The sequence below is a fragment of the Podarcis gaigeae genome (genome assembly GCF_964106915.1).
Source record: "Podarcis gaigeae genome assembly, chromosome: 1".
NCBI classification, from domain to species: domain Eukaryota; kingdom Metazoa; phylum Chordata; class Lepidosauria; order Squamata; family Lacertidae; genus Podarcis; species Podarcis gaigeae.
Genome location: NC_139678.1, coordinates 30,813,415 through 30,833,365, shown reverse-complemented (window position 1 = coordinate 30,833,365; position 19,951 = coordinate 30,813,415). Strand labels below are relative to the sequence as shown.

The window sequence follows — 19,951 nt, the reverse complement described above, 5'->3', positions numbered from 1 at the left end:
TGGGCGGGGAGAAATCAACTTTACACTTTAATATCACAGCACAACAGGCAGTTTCTGTGGTGCATCTTAAAAGAAGCCCGTTGTACACGATCAAAACAAAGTGCAAAAGGCTTAGATGCATGCTGGTAATTTTTTGTGTAACGTACCTTTGCAAAGTGAATGTTGTTGCCACCTCCTTTTGTGGGCTTTTGTGTTCTTTAGCAGCCTGTGCCCTTCATGTTTGCTGGTTTCGGATTGTGCGCAAACTTCTGACAGCAGTGAAGTGCCAGTAGGGGGCACTCAGGCACAGGTTTTGCAAGTTTCTTCCTCAACTTAGTTTTTCTTTGTTTGGAATCAAAGGGAAAAAGTCAGTTATTTTAAAATATCAAGTATTAAAGAGCTATATTTTGGGGCCTAAACTCTTCCAGGCAGACATTTGTAGTTGGACCAGTGCTGATCTGCGGAGAAAACGCAGAGTCGTTTTGTGGAAATACAATGGGTTGAGCAGAAAACCAAATGTGCTTGAGAGGGGCCCCAGAAGGAGAAGGGGTGGGAAAAGGACGTGGCTGCGCAACTATGCTCTGAAATGAAGGAGCAGGCAGCAGAACCTCCCAGTGCCTGACAGTGTGCTGCTTTCCTGTTCCCTAAGCCCCCCAGTGCCCTCTACTTTGGTAGTCCTGCTTGCTAATTAGCACTGGCTCCATGGAGATATTTACCTTTTCTCTGCTGGATTCCTGTGGTTTCCAAAGAATTCAGGTACTTACTGTGAGCCAAGGAATTCACATTACCTCATAGACTGTGTTGTGGCCAGAGCCTGTTACAGCAGCCCAGTCCCCTTTTCAGTAACCCCTGCCTGGCAGGCCCTTGATGTTTGGGGAATGTAGCTAACTTAAGCAGTGGGGGGATTGCAGTTGGTCTCATGATCCTCCTTTCTCTCTCCCCCCACCTCCTAGGTTATAGCAAACATATCAGTTTTGAGCAACAGTATTTTGTACTTCTTGCTACTAATGAGCATGCCTCGATCGGTTAAGCTAGTATGAAGCAGAATACCACTATTGGTTTCCTACATTGAAGAGCGTTGGGCATATTGACAGGATATAAGAATGTTGGTGCTATCTGTAGTTGTGCATGTGAAGTAGTAGCTAGAATTTGAAAATGGTTCTTCATTTTTTTGTAAGTGGCTTAGAAACGTTTTTGTAGTAAGCAACTAATTATAATAATAGAATTGTAGAATTGTAGAGTTGGAAGGGACCGCGAGGGTCATCTAGTCCAACCCCCTGCAATGCAGGGATCTTTTGCCCATTGTGGGGCTTGAACCCACGGCCTTGTGATTAAGAGTCGCATACTCTACAAGTAATAAATTATGTACCCATTAGGAGATTACATAGATCTGACTGAAGAAGTCTGGAGAATTTGGAGTGGCATTCAAAATGGTACACTGGGCCAGGTTGTTTGTGTTTATATACAGTCTTTCCTCCTGTAGGAGCCCAGGGGGTGCACAGCAATGTTACAATACAAAAATCAAAGTAAAACTCCTTAAAGCTTGATTGTCTAAAACAAGAAGCCTAATATAATGCAGCCAGCCCACCATACCAGCTACTGGCTTCCAGAGCTTATTTAGGTTCCCATAGCCCAGATGAATAAATATGTTTCATTGACATCTGAAAATTTTCAGTGTGGGAAACCTCATAGAGGGAATTCCATAACCAGGGTGCCACTACCATGAAGACTCAGTCTTGGGCAACCAGCTTACAGGCTATACCTGGTGGTAGAACCATTAGCAGGACCTCTTCTGCTGATCTCAAAGCGGGAGTCAGTTTGGAGACCAACAGACTTATGGGGAAGAGCTCTCCCCACTTTAATTTCCTTGGCACGGTTTATATACCATAATGCCATTTGTGTGTCCTCATTCAATTTAAGTTCCATCATTTGTTTGCAATAATATTGGATTTTCCATAAAACTTTGAGTTGCTAATTAATTTGCATCAAATTTTCTGATGCCCCTGAGCATGATCTGATTTAACGTGTTTATTTTACTGGTATTTAGAACACTAGGCTAAAAATGCTGAAACTGCCAAGCTGGCCTAATAAATTATTTACATTTGGTATCCCTCAATTGTTCCTAATTAACTTAAGAAACAGAACATTTTTTTAGTTGAAAAATAAAGCATTGACAAATTTTCCACTCCACATTCCTGTTCAATTGTTATTCCTGTGTCCATATGGAGTTAAATGGTTTAAAAGTCGTTTAAACTGCTTCCTGCATTGAGGATGGGGTCCTTCAAAATTAGTTCACATAAGTCCAATTATGTGACACAAACAGAAAAAATAATTAATCAAAGATGGTTCCTGTTACTGATGTTGGCAGAACAGATAATGAATTCAGTCGCACTGCTATTTCTAAATATATGTGTGTTTCCTGGATAAGACTGCAAATAGCCCATTGCAATTTGGTAGTGGATAAGAGACTGTGAAAAAGAGATGATAGCAATTTCTGATATGGTGTGATGAGGGATGGGTTTGGGGAGTTGGCAGCTAGCTTTCATCAGATGTATAGGTGAGGGGAGAAAGTAATATTTAGCCATTCCCCAAGCTCTAGATAAAAGATGATGGGACAATTGGCCTGCTATGCTTTGAATTATTGTTGTAGTCTTGGTTCTTGTTTTGTAGGTTTGCAACTGTGAGATATGACCAGGGAGCAAAGAATATTAAGAACCAATTCATGCATTTAACAAACTACAGTGTCAACAAGAAGAGTGGTGACTATGTCAGGTACTTACATTTTGCTGAGGAGTTTTTGAGTTTTCAGTTGTCCAGAGAAAAGCAGCCAAAGTCATGATATTTATTTAAATATATTTTTATCCTGCCTGTTACACCCTGCCCTCACAAAGTAGCTTACAGCAGTTAATATATATAATACATTGAATACTGAAGCACTAAAAAACAAAACTGGTATTTTGTTGTGCATGTCTTAAATTGATGCAGACACTGATTTAGAGACCACCTTAACCCAGTAGATCTCTGTGGTCTGCGGGAAGGTTTCTTCTGCAAGCTTCAAAGATCTCAGCCGCCCCCTCTGTGGTAACTTGGATCAGTCTTTTTTAGTGTGGCTGCCTCTGTTCTGCGGAACAGCATTACTGTTGAGATATGACAGACATCCACTTTTGGCACTTTCCAGAAACAGTTGAAGACATTCTTGTTCCTACAGGCTTTCCCAGTTGAATAAATGTGTATTTATCATGAGTCTCTATTTTGTATTGTCTTAGCTTTGTTTTAAAGGTACTGGCTGTTTTGTGTAACTTTTTTTTGCTGTTTTTATTGAACTTTCCCTTGAAATGCTTGCCTAGAAGGTGATTAATAAAATACTAATAATGGTGATGATGATCTATGATTCTATGTGCTACTTGTAAGACTTGACCCAAATTGTTTATTTCTGTTAAACAATTGTCAAAAATAATTAATACAAAAACCCAAAACTTGTAAATTGACATTTAAACAGAAATATGAGACATTATACTGAAGTTCCTGAAAGTGTGAAATCTATTTCTTTGGTCATAGCTGTGATGACCCTGAAGTGGAAGATTATGGGAACAAATGGAGTATGAGTGCAATGCTGAGGTATCTGAAACAGGAAGGGAAAGATACTACAGGTGAGTAGAGAACTGTTACCCCCAGAACAGCACATGATAGGAAGAGAGGAGGGATAATTGCATCTGGCAAGCAAAAATTCTTGCTCTGACGGAACAATCAGAAAAGTGTGAGGTTGAATACTTCCCATGTGTCTTTTGTAAACACACTATTCCCTATGTAGTATTCACTTTATTAAGTGAATGCCTTTCATCTTGGAATTCTGTATTTTATTGGACAGTTTCTTTTCCTCACATTTGATTGATTTACTGATAGCATCATGAATGAGCAATGCAAATTAGAAATTCCTTTTAGCAACAAGTTCTTAGCATTAATTAATTATGACTAGCATCAGTACCAGCGTTGTCAAAATTCTTGTTTAGTGGAAGGAGACCGGTAAAATCAAAAGTTTGTAATGCATGGAATAATGCATGCTGTTTGAAGCAGGCATTGTTTTTGCAAAAGTGAAGAGTCAATGCCTATTTTGCTTTTGTTTTCATGTGAGAATTGAAATGGCTTACAATTAATATATACACAGGTGGTTTGGCCAGACTAAGACATGAGCATTCTGATGTACTTAAAATTTTTTGGATCAACTTTGTGTTTGTCTGAAATCTTGAAAGTGATAGACGATAGTCTGCAACAGAAATGGACAAATTAATTATTCATGTGGGGTCACTAGTCTCCAGACAGTGGTCAAGAGAATATTATTTGGCACAGTAGCTAGGTTCCATAATAAAACTGATGCTTCCTAAAGGTTTTACATAGCTTTTGTGCTTGGGCATAGCAATACATACAAATGTGTACAATGGCTGATAGTCAAGAAAAGCTATAACATTAAAGTGGAATACCTTTCTTGAAAAGCAGCAAGTTTACAAACTTTTTATTTTTCCACGGAATGAAAGTGTAGGTAAATATATTAGGGGTTTCATTAAAAAATAATGATAGGGCTAACAGGGACTGGAACTAATTGCCTTGGGGGCTGTCATTTGGTTGTCCTAGTTTAGAAGAGGCACAGCTTGTTGTGGAATTCTGTCCCCACGGAGGTTCGCCTGGCACCTTCATTATATAGCTTTTGTTGTATGCTGAAGACACACCTCTTTACCTTGGCCTTTACCTCTTGAGTTATATATTTTGAAGACCCACTCTAGCTGTGATTGTAATTAGTTTTAAACTGTTTTTATGCTGTATTTTATATTGCTGTAACCAGCCCTGGGACCTTTTGAGGAAGGGTGGGTAATAAATCTAATAATTAATAATAATTATAATAAGCAATAAGACTTTATGTTGTACCTCAAAACTAGAATATTACTTTACTTGGTTTTAATTCTTATACTTTGGTTGGTATTTATGGGGTACCTATAAGCAAGTCTCCTAATTCCTTCCTACAAGTTTCTTTTAAAGTTCCCTTGTGAGTGCTCTTATGAGCTTTCTGTTTGCTGGCTGTTGTTGATGCTCATGTTCTTATGTGTCTTTGTTTCAATATCACAGGTTAAAAATCCTCATATCAAATTTCTCATTCTTTTTCGCTTTACCCTTTTCTCCTTCCAGCTCTGATGGCCAGTGTAGAGGATCTGATAATAAAGACAATACTTTCAGCTGAACTGGTAATAGCTGCTGCCTGCAAAGCCTTTCTCCCACACCGAGGTGTTTGTTTTGGTAAGGAAATGAAGGCACCTCATCTGTTGTATGTAGTTTCTCTGACAATGCAATCCTATATGTGTCTAGTCAGAAGTAAGTTACATTGAGTTCAGAGGAACTTTTATTTCCAGGTAAGTGTGAAAGGATTCCAGCCTTATGGTGGAATTCAGTATAGCACTAAGTGGGGTATGCATGGGGATGGGGACAAGGTCTGCTCATGCAATGGGACATGCCCAGTGTGTGTCATGACATCATGCGCACTGCTGAGTCTCGGAACCTGACTTCCAGTGACACAGGAAGTCAGGTTCTGAGACCTCACAAGGCCTTGGATGTGACTTCTGGTGCTTCGCGAGGCACTGGAAGTTACAACAGGGGTCCTGCAGTGTGGGTGCTGAGTACCCATGACAATTTTTTTTGTGGGTGCTCAGGCACCCAGAGCCCCCTATAGTTGGCACCCCTGCCCCAACCCTTCAGAGCAAATTTAAGGGGTGCACAGGGGGAAGCCCCGTTGTACTAGCACACCTCGTTCCCCACATCCAACAACTTAGTTGAATCACCCCCTTCAGTGTTTCTTCTTCCTCGGGTCATATTTTGAAGGGAGTATGGGTAATTTGCACTTCATACTAGATCATTAATGGACAAAGAATGGGCCAGACACCTTCTGTAGACCATATGAGGTTGTAAGCAGCTGTTCTTTGAATGATGCCACACATGGTCATAACATGGGTGGCTGGTTTGTTGCTTGTGTATGTCCACTGTGGCATGGGCTGCTGTCAAAGAACAACTGTAACAGGTAAGCTGCTTTGTTTTTCTTAGTAATGTAATATGGGCAGGATGCCAGCAATTAAATTAACATGCAAGGTTTAAAATGCAAGAGAATATTCATCTGTTCAGTGCACGGATGACCTAGAGGGTGCATTCCGCTAGTAAAAGTGTAACAAAAAAGCACTCAACTTATTAATGAAAGACTAGGAATGGCAGCAGCTGTGAGATGGAAAACTTAATCCTTTTTTAAAAAAAGAAAAGAAAAGAAAAGCATATTTCTTGTTCACAGTTTGAAAATGTGCATCAGATTTCTCCTGAAATAAGAGAGCTTCAATGATGCTTTAAGAACAGAAGGAATTGAATTGGCGTCATTGTCCCCGCTCTTGGGACAATGATCTCTTGGGTCTCTCTGCTTCTCATGGCATTTTGTTTCTTTTTGTCTTGCACTTGGTTGCTTTTGTGTCCTGGTTGTTGTTGTTTTTTTGGGGGGGGGAGAGCAGTCTAGGTTGGTGATTATTCAACCTGGTGAGTGTGGTATTGCCCAATGCTTTCTCCTAACCCTGGTTCCGCAGCGGGTGGGGAAGGATCACTGGCTCCTCCCCAGGACTTGAGTTGAAAGGGGAGCTGAGATATGCTTTGACTGCATTCTTGCCAGGTGCATGGGCAGAGCCAAAGCGAGCCTCCACTTCTGCCTCTCCTCCTTGGCTCTGAACTTGAGGAACATGGTGGAGACATGTGGGTTTGCCTCTGCTAGGCACTCTGAGCTTGGAAGATGCTGCTGGAGCAGAAGAACTTGACACATCTCCGACTTCCCTTGCTTTGAGATGAAGATGAAACAGGGAAGCTTGTTTCTGTGTTTACATACATAGTTTTATTTGTATGCTGCCTTTCCATAGCTTACAACATGAAAAAATATATAACTACAACATAACAAAAGTAGTCATAAACCATAAATAAAACATTAAAAAATGCACAACCACATAAACCACAAGATCTAAAATAAAGACACACAAAAAGAACAGCAACAAGTCCCACCAAACAACCCGCCCCAAAACCCACCCCAGCCCAAGAGGGTGTTCAGCAGCCTCAGTTTTTGTAGCTGGGGTCAATCAAGGCCCTGCTGTCCCAGACCAGGTGGAAAAGGCCTGCAAGAAGGGAAGCAGATCTTCCTGGCTGTTTGTTGAGTACTTGTAGGATCCAGAACGAAACCAAGGCTCCACAAACCCCCTCCAGTAATAAAGCAGTGACGAGGCTTCTTGTATGGTGAGGAATGCCTCACACTTCTCCCCAGCTCCAAGCTTGGAGCTAAAGAGCGAGGTAGAGGATGGTAACTAATCTTGTACGTTTGAGACATGCAGCATTAGGTCAAGGACAAGATCTGTCCTATTGGAGGAGGGACATAATATTGATGAAGACTCAGGCTTCCTCAACCTCGGCCCTCCAGATGTTTTGAGACTACAGTTCCCACCATCCGTGACCACTGGTCCTGCTAGCTAGGGATCATGGGAGTTGTGGGCCAAAAACATCTGGAGGGCCAAGGTTGAAGAAGCCTGATGAAGACAAATATTTGAAAGCCAGCCGTACATTGTCCACCCTGGCCCCAATTTTATCTCAATTATTAAAATAATTAACTCAAATGTAAGAACATAGCATATTTCCTTTCTGGATTAGATCAACAATCCATCTATTTGTAATACTCACTTTCCTCCAGTGCCTAACCAGATGCTCCTGGAAGCTCAGAAACTGAGTGTAATTGTCATTGCTGTCTCCTGTTGAGTATAATTAGAAATACGCTGTCTTGAGTATTTCAATTATTATGGCGATCTTCCATGTATTTGTCAAATCCTTTTAAAAGCTATTTAGGTTAGTGGTTGTTGCAGCCGTCTGTAGCACTGAATCCCACAATGCCTATCAGTTGCATTGGGTAGCCCAGAGCTGTAGTTGAAATTAATGAAAAAGCTGAAATTACTCTCCAGTACAATGTCCATATCACTCCTTGTTCTTGTCTTTCTTAGGCCTCTCTCATAATGACACACTACCCCAATGATTTTAGTTCTTCTTTCTTAACAACCCCCCCCCCCAGTTTTCTCCAGCTTTGCAATATTTTTTGTACAAAGGCAAACAGAACTACCCACAATATTTTAAATACTGGAGAAAACAGCCTTTTGGAGCTCTTCAGAACTTATGAAGCACTGTACACTTGGCTCAGATCCTGATCTAAGAATAAATTGCATCTGAACGGTGTGCCTAGAATTCTCAGGGTATCCATCCCAATGCTGTGGATAGCTTTTGAATCACTAACTTCTTTTTCCACCATTAAATTTTATCCAGCACCTGAACCTCACTATTGTCAGGCTAGGATAAATCCACTGATGGTAGCTGCAAAGGTGTGAATTGCACTATCTGTCGTCCATAAAAACTGGGAAATGTCCTTATGATGTAAAATTGACTAAGTGAAAATTCACAGAATGCTTGCACCTCACAAGCGTGCCTCTTTCACAAATTTAGAATTTTTGAGGGAAAATGTGTTGATTTCGTTTGGGTTTTTTCTGGGCTTGTGTTTGGATGGTCATACCACATGGCGGCGATAGAGCTCACCTCTGGCAGCGCTTTTGATTGGAGTTATGTGCTGGCAAAGATTGGAAGACTTGCTGGCAAGAAACCTGGGAATGTTTCCAAAAAAGCAACGGATGGTACCAGTTTGTGCCTTCTCCCACTTTCTAGTACCTGTTTCTCAACCTTCCCCTTGGCAGCAACCTATTGCTTCCTGCAGCCTTATGCGTAAATACAGGACAGACGCTGCAGAGCTGGGAATTGTAGAACCCAGAAGCATTTCATTCCCTATTTATTAAGGCTGCTCAGGCCTACTAGACTAAAAGTGAAGAACCCTCTAGCTCAGGATATAGATACTAGAGCTGTGAAGCTTTTGTAGCTGGGGTCAATCATATAGTAACTATAGTTACTATATCAATTACATTAAAAGTACAGACTTGATTAAAGTTGGGTGGTGGTAGGTCCCAGAAGAGCTGGAACAGAGTATGAGCAATACCAAGTGCTGTGACAGCTACTGGTCCTGTATGCTTTGCTAATTGGAACTCATAACCAAATCTGGAGAATAGGGAGCAACCTTCTTGCTGCAGTAGCTGATGTGCATGGGCTTTTGCCCTCTCCCTCGGAGAAGAAAGGTGTAAAGCAGTACTAAGCCTCATTCATGGGATCTTAGTGTCAGCAGGAGTGTGTGGGCAAGGAGTCCAGGGGTCCCTTGCTGCTAAAGAAGAAAGGTGGATTCATGATGAAACAGCAGCTAATCAGAAGTCAGAATCGTGTTGCAGAGTGTGGAATGTGTGTTGGGGTTTATGGAAACAGGAATAAAAACTCCATGGGCAGTGTGGATGAATGAATGGGGAAAGCCAGCACCAGTGATTCCAGCATCCAAGACAGTGGTGCAATTTGCTGTTTTGGTATCTGCCTCAGATATCAGAATGCTTGCGGCCAGTCTTGTTTACTAGCCAATGTCTCATACAGGGATTGAGGTTCACCATCAGCCTTCTGAGTTGTCCAGTTCCTCCATTAGGAAGTTGCTCACAAGGAGTTTGTGGTTCTAGGATAATGGTGTGGAACCACTTTGGTCTAGAGGCCTGGAGCCAAAATTTGCCAAACTTCTGTAGGCCACATTGGTTTTTTGCAGCCAAGACTTTACCTTTGGTGCTGTTTGAATTTGACTATTGTGCTGCTTTCAAAAGAGGTCGGATATGCTTGGGAGTAATCACTTGCTTCTGAGTGTCTCTGATACCCTGTCATGCTGCCTTTGGCAGGTACGTTGCCCAAATCAAACAGTGCCAACCCAAAGGTAAAACTTTGGCTGCAGAGGGAAGTTCTTTTGCTTGAATTTGGCACTGTTTGCAGCCTTTGCTTGGCTGAAATGGGCAGGCTTGGTGGGCCTATGTAGACCCACAGGCCAGAGGTTCCCCACTGCTGTCCTAGGACTACTAATAATTGCATGTGAGGTGTCTTTTTTCCAAGGCTAAACAAGCTTGTTAAGCACATTAAGCACAGCTTACAAAAGTAACATTCACAACTTTTCATATCATTTGCACAAACATTGTAGAGGCAGGTGATGAACCTTTTCCACTTTTTTGATAAAGAATCCATGACCATCTGTCATGGATGCTTTAGCTGAGATTCCTGCATTGCAGGGGGTTGGACTAGATGACCCTTGGGCTTCACTTCCAACTCTATGATTCTATGAAATGGTGTGTATATTCAGCTCTCTAGTGTAACAGCTGTGGTTTGGAGCATGCACTATAAAACAAATAGCGGCATTTGAAAGTGACTCTGTTCAGTGCCAAGAATATTTTAAACGTGCAAACTGCCTAAACCAAGGCATATTAAACAATGTGCATAAATCCTTAGTTTGCATAGTTCATTTTTGCTTCTATAAGTCATGGGGCCAGGTGGAGGGTTCTATGCAGGACCTGCCTACAAATTCTATGACCACCAGGGGTGCCTATTCAGACTTTCCCTCAGAGATTGCAGCAGGCATTGCTTGCATAAATTCTTTTTACAGATGGGCAGAAACGTATCGTTTTAATTACAGTTCACATGTTTTATCACAATGTTGATTACTGCATCCAGTGGCAAATTACGCATGTCCGCTGTAGTTGTTGAATAGAGAACCAAAACTATAGGATTCCTAGTTACCGTTTGGTGATTCCAGCTTTTCAAACAGTATTTTCCATTTTTACTTTTTCCTGTGATCAGTCAAACCTTGGTTCCCTAAACCGATCTGTTTTGGAACGTTTCAGCTCCCAAACACCAAAAACCCGAAAGTAAATGCTCCAGTTTTTGAACGTTTTTCAGAAGCCAAATGGCTTCCAGGAATCCCCCCCCCCTTTTTTCTCTCCATTGACTTTGCTGACTGCCCTTTGATCCTCGGTCGTTGAACGTTTCGGAAGTCGAACGGACTTCCGGAACAGATTACGTTCAGCAACCGAGGTTTGACTGTAATTGAATAATTATTTGCTGGTTATCTGCAATGCCAGTCCTGTCCTGTCCTCTCTAGCTCCTTTCCACTCTTTTGTGAATTATGCTACCCAGGATTCTTCCTCTCTTATCTCATTCTGCATCTACCAGACCTTGCAATATGCACATCTTCTGATTTGGAGCTTGTACAGAGTTGCTTTGGAATCTTCTGTTTTATTTTCAAACACCTAGAAGTGGTTGCACATGAATTTAGGGTCCTAAATTAACCCAAGTAGGAGATTTCTCCACAAATCTTAAAATGAAAACATGGGGACGAAATATTCCTATTTGGCTAGTAATATTTGCTTGATTTGCCTCCCAAATGCCTTGGACTCTATATCTATTAATCCTTGAATCTTGAGGCACACTGTAGTCTCTCATCATACAGAGTTAAGCTTTGAACAGGGGGAGGAAAGCCAAAGTAACCTCAATTAGTATAATGTATTTTTATCTTCAGTGAGGGTTATTTCCCCTTGTAAACGCTAACCAGCTTGACATTGGGAGATACAACTTAAATTGCAGCCCTAGGTGGTCTGGCTGTAGCCTCCCTGGAGATTGCAGGTATTATGTATACATCCTGACCAGGCATTAATTTGGCAGGTAGTCTGGAAAATGCCACTGCGTTGTATTCTAATGTGAAAGCTGTGTTTAGCATCTGCATTGAGTGGAAAGAGGTTCTGCATTTTGAGGAAAAAAGGACAACTGGCAAGTGGGAGTTGGAATAAACCAACTTCATATAGGATCATGCCCCTTAATGTGGTAAATATAGTCTTGGGAGATGATCAAAAAGCATTATTATTTTTTTGCTTGGCAGAACTAGCTTATTCCCATTTGTACAACTTCTGGAGGGTTACAGAGGCATCTATGAGTTAAACAAGGGAGAGTGGGAGCTTTCAGCACTCCAAGCAGACCATTACAGTAGTGATTCAGCAGGAGGAGGCGGCAGGAGACTGGTATATTCCGGTCCAGGCCTATTAAAGGTTTCATTGTTTTGACTTCTGGAGTCTGCTTCTGGGTGGGCATCGAAAAGCCCCATTATGGCATATATTGAGTCCTGCTTTGAAGCACTGAAATTTTTCCCTAGGGGGAAAAGGGAAGAGATGGTGAGAAGGCACTAAGTTCATTTTCTGACTCATTCGCCACTGCTGCACCCACAGCATAGGTCTGGCGCAAGTATAATCCTATCACAGTCCCGTATATCACTCTCATAATCACTGATATAGGTAATGTAGCACTATAAACTACCCAGAGAATGTTAGTTTTTGAGCAGGAAAGAAAGAAATGGGGGACTGAACACCAGAAGTCTTTTAAAGCTCGAATGAGACCATAAACACTGAGAAATTGTTTTACATTGCTGAATTGTAACCCATTTGTTCTTTGTCAAAGCGATAAAAGAACATGCAGAGGCTTAGGGGTTAGTAGTTGTTCAAGAAAAATGCAACAACCTTTGCATACAGTAGATTTATTAGTTAAGCAGAGTGAGCTCAATATATGACTATAATAACTGGGGAGAAGGGGGGAGCAAGGAAAGGTATTTGATTTATTTATTCATTAAAGGTGTTTTAATACAGACATACAATCATATCCCCATGGTACTTACTTAAACTAAGCTGTCATTTTCCAGTCTTGGAAATTAGAGAACACATGTGGTTCAGTAAAAGATTAGAGTATGAAGTTGTGTCATGATCGTACTGCTGAAATTATTCATTGAATGATGTATGTTCTTTTAAGCTGAAGTGGCGAATGGAACAAATGACTGCAATGTTCTTCCCCTGAAAACCACCATAAAGAAAGTATTGGGAGCAACCATGTAAAGTCTTGGCCCCTTAATCTGCAGAGAAACTCAATGTTTAATTTATTCTATGTCAGGCAAAAAGGTGTGTGTGTAGAGAGAGCTTTTATTGTGTGGTCCTTTTTTGCCACGCTAGAGTTGGAGTAGATGTTGCTCTGAGCCCTGAAAAGACCAAAAGTGCTTTCAAGACTTTGAATGCCCTACACAGTTTTCTCACAGGCTAAGGTAGCCTTCCCCAACCTGGTGCCCTCCAGATGTTTTGGATGGTAATTCCTATCAACCCTAGCCAGTGTATCCAGGGTGATGGGAGTTGTAGCCCAACATGTACGAGAACACAAGAAAGCCTGTTGAATTGGACCGGTGTCCTCTCTAGTCCAGCATCCTGTTCTCACAGTGGCCAACCAGATGTCTGTGGGAAGCAAACAAGTAGGACCTGAAAGTAAGAGCAGTCTCTCCTCCAGTGGTTTCCAGCAACTGGTTTAAGAGCATACTGTCTCCGACAGTGAAAGAGGAACATAGCTGTCATGGCTAGTAGCCAATGATAGCCTTATCCTTTATGAATGTGTCTAATCCTCTTCTAAAGCTGTCCAAGTTGGTGACCATCACTTGTGAGAGTGAACTCCATAGATTAATTATGTGTTATGTGAAGAAGTTATTTCTTTTGTCTGTCCTGTATCTTCCAACATTCAACATCATTGGATGGCCCAATGTTCTACCACTGTGAAGACAGATACAACAAATTCGTTCAGGTTCTCCACAGTCTCTGCAGAGGGATCTTTAGCATACCCTTGACTTCTGTAATCTAAAGGTCCAACTGCCTCACTAGCCTGTCTCATGCTGCTCAATGTATTTAAATTATTTTCTTGGGTTTATTTATTTTTAGCAATGTGCTCCCCTGATTCTTTTTTATCATCTGTTATTGCCTTTTTGCACTTCTGTAGCCAAAGTTTGTGTTCCCTTTAGCTCTTATTTGGACATGAGTGTCATTTTTATCTCTTAACAGCTTCTTAACTCTACTTGTGAAGCACGCTGGCAACCTACTGGCTTGATAGTACTTTTCCTGGTATATATTCCAGCTGTGCTTCTAATAATGTGATTTTAAATAACTCACAAATATTGGGGGGGGGGGGGATTGGCGTCTCTTGACTTTGTAGTTGGGGCACCAACCAACGATGTACCCAGGAACAGAACAAAACTATATGCCTGCTGTTTCAGAGAAAATTCTATTCTATCCAGAGCTGGTACGCAACCCAATTCCTGCATCTGGGAAACACCCATCTAGAGGGTCTCAAGTCTTGTCATGATTCAGTTGCACTTCACTAGCCCTCATCCAGCCCATGACTGCATCCAGGCACCAGTTTAGGATATGCACTATTCTCCTGATTCACCGTATTTTTCGCTCCATTGGACGCAGTTTTTCCTCTCCAAAAATTGAGGGGAAATGTGTATGCGTCTTATGGAGCGAATGCAGGCTTGTGCCATAGCCGCGCGCAACCCCTCTGGCATGGAGAGGCTGCATGGGGCTATGGCTTCTTTAGCCCTGCGCAGCCTCTCCCGGCAGGGAGGGATTGCGCGGGGCTAAAGAGGAAGCCAAAGCAGCCAGCGGGATCCATTCTGCTTGCTGCCTTGGCTTGTTCCAGCCTGGTTGTGCGCAGCCTGTACGTTGCTCTTTGGGGCTGGGGGGGGGGAAGATTTTTTTTATTGATTTTCCCGTCTAAAAACTAGGTGCGCTGTATGGTCCAGTGCGCCCTATGGTGTGAAAAATACAGTAGATGTTACAGAGAAATAAATATAGAATCTTTGAAATTTGGGTTTCAGTATTTGTATAAGGACAAGTGTTAGTACTGATTTCCCTCACTCTCCTTATTGCACATGGTACTTCTCGAGGCAACCAGGATTATTACTTGCTAAGGGGAAGAAGATCTCCCAAAATATTTCTCATAAGGATCTTGGAGGTCAGTTTGCGAGCTCCTCTAACAAGAAGAAGCTCAGGGGAAAATACGTTGCCTTCTGAACTCATTTCAAACCATGGAGAAAGGCTGTGAATGTGAAATAGCCATTTGTTGTTTGTAGATTCTGGTACAAGTGGAATGTTAGGAAAACATCTGAGGAAACATGATCTTCAGTTTGCTTCCATTTCCCCCTTTAACGTCAGTGGTGCAATATGAGCAGTCAGGGCTGATGTTGCAGGATGAGAGGAGATATCCCAGAGCATTGCCGTCCTTTAATCAATCTGCTTTCTTTAATCCCTTTACAAAGGGAAAGCGACACTGTGAAGCCTGGCTGTGTCAAGCAGCTGTAGAGAAGGTGCCTGGGTTTCTTGAACGGTGCTTAACTATCCCTTTTCTTGGGACTCCACGACTGCTCTCTGTACTTTGCATTAGCTGGGATGTTCTCCAGAATGGTAGCAAACATTTTATGATCGCTATCTGAATATGATGCATCTTTCTATAAAAATTGTGCCTGCTATAGGCCTTATGTTAGGGAATAGTGGTGCGAGTTCAAAAATACAAAGCTGTAACTTGTGATCCAAAGAGTTTACTATGTGGATATGAAGCTAGAAGAACAATGTATACTGAGATAGGACAGTGTCGTGTCCTCCAGGTCCTTTTGGACTCCAGTTCCCATAATCCTTGATTACTGAGCATGCTGACTAGGACTGATGGGAGTAGGAGTTCAGCAACATCTGAAGGACACTGTGTTGGGTATGCCTTTCAAATACAAAGGAGCAGTTATGATAATGCCTAATAAAGGTGGTGGTGGTGGTGGTGGTGGTGGTGGTGGTGGTGTGTGTGTGTGTGTATGTAGGTGTAGAAATAGAAAGAGAAACATGAAAACTTCAGAAGGGGAGAAAACCATGGGGGGGGGGGGGAGGAAATAGTGTGATGAAGAAATGAATAATGAAGCATATGGAGAAAACAACTGAGTTTAGGAAAGCCTGACTTCTAGCAAAAGGGGAAATAGCTGTATTACATATTAAAACATGAGTTATCTCTGGGTCTAGAGGACAAGGGTGCAGCTACTGTTGACAACTTTTTGCAGTTACTATGAAGTTGTTTTTTACCAGAGAGCGAGTCTCTTGCTGAGAATTGTGAACAATCTGTTGCATGCTGTGACAAATAAAAGGTGCACTTCCCCCTAATAAACTGAATTTGGGAAAAGAACCTGAGTATTTGGAGTTTTGTAACAGCCATGGAAGGAGGACTCAAAACACAGAGCATTTGAAGACCTCTTACTCCAGTGCACAGAAAAAAAGAATTGGGTAATACAAACATCTGTTTGTAGAGTATAAAGACCTCCTTTGTGTGCTTTTTTCCCATGGGAACATCAATACAAGTATTAATACATGTGCCAAAAAGGCTGTGTTCCTCAAGGTATGAATGACAGCTCAAGTGTGTTGTGTTCAGCTTGTGTATGTGACTGGGCAGAAAGAGAACATAAAGAAACCATAATGGGAGCTGGGGGTTTATTATGAGAAAAGAAAAATATTTCTAGCGTTCTGCAGCGGTTGAAAGGAAAGTGTAATACTAGGAGAAATACAAAGGGATACAAAGTAGGCTCTGGTATTCACATTCTAGGGTTTTGTTCTATTGAGGGCTGCATTTCTGGGGGGGTAATTTGTTGGGGGCTGCACACTGGTGGTAGGTGGGGCCAGATCCAAAAGCAGGAACATTTGCAGTCTTGCAGGATTGCATAGCAGTCTCTCTCTCTCTCTCTCTCTCTCTCTCCCCCCCTCTCTCTCCCCCTCTCCCTCCCTCTCTCCCTCTCCCTCTCCGCCCCCACTCTTCCAAGGTCCAATTCAGCTTTCCTCTCTTTTCTCCCTTAGTAACATACAGGTCAGAACTGATTGCTTGCAGAAGCTTCTCCCTCGATCCTGTCCATTTTGGCTCTGTCCATTTTTATCCATCCACCCCCTACCCCAGGCTTCATTCTCCAGGCTTCTTTTCACTTCACAGTTCAGTGTAAGAAATTCCTATAGCCGTGTCTGTCTTGCATAGGTGTGTGCATATGCAGGCATATACCCTTTTCCCGCCCCTGCATTGATGTGAGAACTAAGGGCATTCAATGGAAGCCTTCCTGCAGGGAGGGAGAAGAGCAAGGCCAAAATTTGATGCCCCAGCTGTCTTCCCAAAGCCAGCTGAGTGAGGCATAGGGCTTTGGGAAGGAGGCAGAAGGCTCTGGCAGGGCCCTAGAGCCCTCAGACATCCTTCCCAAAGCTGGGAAAGCGCTAACTAAGCTTTGGGAAGGAGGTGGGAGGACTTGAGGACTCTGTCAGAGTCCTCACACCTCATTCCCAGAGCCCAGCACTTTGCATACCTGGCTTTGAGAAGCCAGTGTGAGGGCTGCAGCAGGTGTGTGTGTGTGTGTGTGTGTGTGTGTGCGCGTGCATGCGCATGCACGCATGAATGCACCAAAGACCTCAAGGGTGTTGAACCACCCTGCTCCACCCCCTTGTCTCAAAATGGAAAATCAAGACTGAGCAGTAGTTTTCCAAGCCAGAGAATCTTAACTTTGACTTACTTAGTAATGGCTTCACAACCACCTCCCTTAGACATGTGGGCACCCTACTCTTCTTTGGAGAGGTTTGCAGCACCTCTGAAATCCATGTGCCCAGCCTCGTCCTCGCCAACCTTAACAGCCAGGGAGTACACATTAGGCCTCAAACCTCCAAGTAGCTTATCTATGTGTTTTGTTTTGCTTTTCAGTTGCACAAGCTAAAAAGCATTATAACTAGGCATGGGGGAGGAATTAGTTCAGTCTGCTTTCCATCACCCCTTCATTCTAAGCAGAGCCTAGGACCTTGACAGGACCACTGACTGAAGTTGCAGGAGCATTTGTCAGGAAAATTTGTATCTTGGGGTGGATTGTTCCCACTGGTCCACTACCCCCTTCATAGGCTCTCTCTCTCTCTCTCTCTCTCTCTCTCTCTCTATCTCTCTCTCTCTCTCTCTCGTAAAAACCTTTCTAAAGGTACAAGGTATGACCAGTGGCAGGCCTAAAAAATGGGGGGGGGGGATATTGGTTGTAAGAGCAGCATGGGTAAACTTTATTTCCTTCTCTTGACTCTCTTTCCCCCGTTTCTAACTCATACTTATTGGTGTAGGCTGCAATGATGTCTGGATCGCTTAATTTTGCAAATGCTTAGAAAAACTAGATTCTGATGTCTGAAAAGATGGGGTTCTGGAAGACATGCCTTGTTTCCACCCCCTTTATTCTGTGGCCATTGTTTTGCATTCCCTTTTTGAAGCTTTCTATTTCATTAGGGCTTTTCCTGAACTTTAACTGGACAAAAGCATGCAGATGCCTCTATTGTGGGACTGGACTTGTATATTTCTAAAAACAAAGAACCAGGAAGCAGTGACAAAATATAGCACCAGTACATCTTCATTCCAAAGCAAGAGCCAGTATCTTAAAGGTGGAGCAACTGTGGCCACAGAATATTCAAAACTGGCCATGGTAATCTGTATCACACTTTTAAAGAAATGAGCAAGCATCACCACATTTCTCATGTGGTGAAATACACAGTCCCTTGTTATGATGTTGGTTCGATTCCTTGAAAATACAATTGCACCACCACGAAATACTTTGTGTGTGCTTTGTTTCAGAGCTTTATGGCTTTGATGTCCTCATTGATTCTTCTCTCAAGCCTTGGCTACTGGAAGTGAACCTATCCCCTTCCCTGGCCTGGTAAGGAGTTATTGAGAAAGATGGAATTTGAAATGACTACCATCTGTTGAATACTCTTGATGGCTACAACTGAATAACTACTTTATACTATGTTTTAGAGGAAAGGCTCTAACTGGAGATACCATTAACTACTTGCCTTTTCTGTTTCTTGTTGTATAGTGATGCTCCTTTGGACCTGAAGATTAAAGCTAGTATGATTTCAGACATGTTCACACTTGTAGGTGAGTTCAGTTTCAGTCCAGTGTTTTGTTGGCTTAGGATGGTGATAGCGGGTTATAAGTGGGTATGCCATGTTTGTATGGTGGGTGTGTATATATGACATAAGAATGGTATGCTGTAGAATAGTAGAGGTATTCAAACTTGTTTTGTGAAGGGCAGGAATGCTGTAGCTGGAAAGTATATAATCTGAGAGAAGTGTAGGTGTCCTTAGCTGTGTGGTATGAAAGAGTAATGAATAGTGGTGAACAGGGTGTGGGTAAAAAATTCTTCTTGGGGGGGGGAGGGATGCTGTTGAGTGCCTGACATCTGTATGATGCTTTGATAGCCTAAGGATCATTGGGTAACTCTAGAATAATTACTATGTTGGCATGGTTCCTATTAAAACAAGTAGGTAACAGGAATGCTATAGAGATGTGAAGGGGTGGTGGAGGAAGAAAAAAAGGGAACCCATTTTTTGTTTTTGTTTCTTCCTTGGGCCTTCACATGTTTACAAAGCATTGTACTGGGGTAGCTAGTCCTCAGTTTATGGGCCTCACCCAGCCTACAGGCAATTTTTTCTGGCCTCCCAAGAGCCCACCAATTTTGACAGTGGGGAAAAAAAGTTGACACAGCACAGATGCAACTCTCCTCCTTTCTGTCATCCGATAAATCATTTGATGAGCAGAGAGAGGAGATAAACCCCCACCATCAGCTGATCTCTGTGTTTTGAATTTGGTTGCATTTCGGTGTTTCCTAGTGGTGCATTTAGATCTTGTTTAGAGCATGGATGGAGAACCTTTTCTGACTGGAAGGCTATATCTTTATCTCCCCCACCCCTGGAGGGTCCAAGTTGACCTGTTAGCCCTGCCCACCTGTTAGTCACCTGACGGCATAGTGACATAATGTGATTCTTTGTTGGGACTTCAAAGCAAATGGGGGGGGGGGTTCCTCATGCAGGGATTTTTACAAAAGACTTTTTGATACCCTTTCTGTCCTGCATTTCTCTTTCAAACCATGGTGGGTTGAAGGAGAAGCAGCAGCGGTGTGTGTGCTGGTTGGAGGAGCACTTCCTGCCATTCATTAGCTGATGAGTGAGTTCATGGATTTGCCGGGGGGGGGGGCACTTGCGCCTACTCCATCAGCTGATTGGTGTGTCACAGTGCACCTTCAGTTCTTTCATTGGAAGAGTTAAGCTGCTGTTGGCTATTGATACAGAGTTACTAAACTAGCCCATAAATT

The 19,951-nt window shown here is 42.5% G+C and overlaps 1 protein-coding gene and 1 long non-coding RNA gene across 6 annotated transcripts in view; one reads left to right on the top strand and one right to left on the bottom strand.

The window, feature by feature from the left end:
• The window catches only part of TTLL5 (tubulin tyrosine ligase like 5), a 112,514-nt gene that overhangs the window by 17,138 nt on the left and 75,425 nt on the right, over window positions 1-19,951 (top strand). For all 5 annotated transcript variants that reach the window (XM_083731166.1, XM_083731165.1, XM_083731164.1 and 2 more), the window contains exons 10-14: window positions 2,650-2,751; window positions 3,538-3,629; window positions 5,158-5,265; window positions 18,433-18,514; window positions 18,674-18,735. In XM_083731166.1, the coding sequence (XP_083587292.1) occupies window positions 2,650-2,751; window positions 3,538-3,629; window positions 5,158-5,265; window positions 18,433-18,514; window positions 18,674-18,735 (446 nt within the window). The remainder of the gene's footprint in view (window positions 1-2,649; window positions 2,752-3,537; window positions 3,630-5,157; window positions 5,266-18,432; window positions 18,515-18,673; window positions 18,736-19,951) is intronic.
• LOC310844868 overlaps window positions 1-19,951 on the bottom strand; it is a 59,022-nt gene that overhangs the window by 32,745 nt on the left and 6,326 nt on the right. The window lies entirely within an intron of this gene.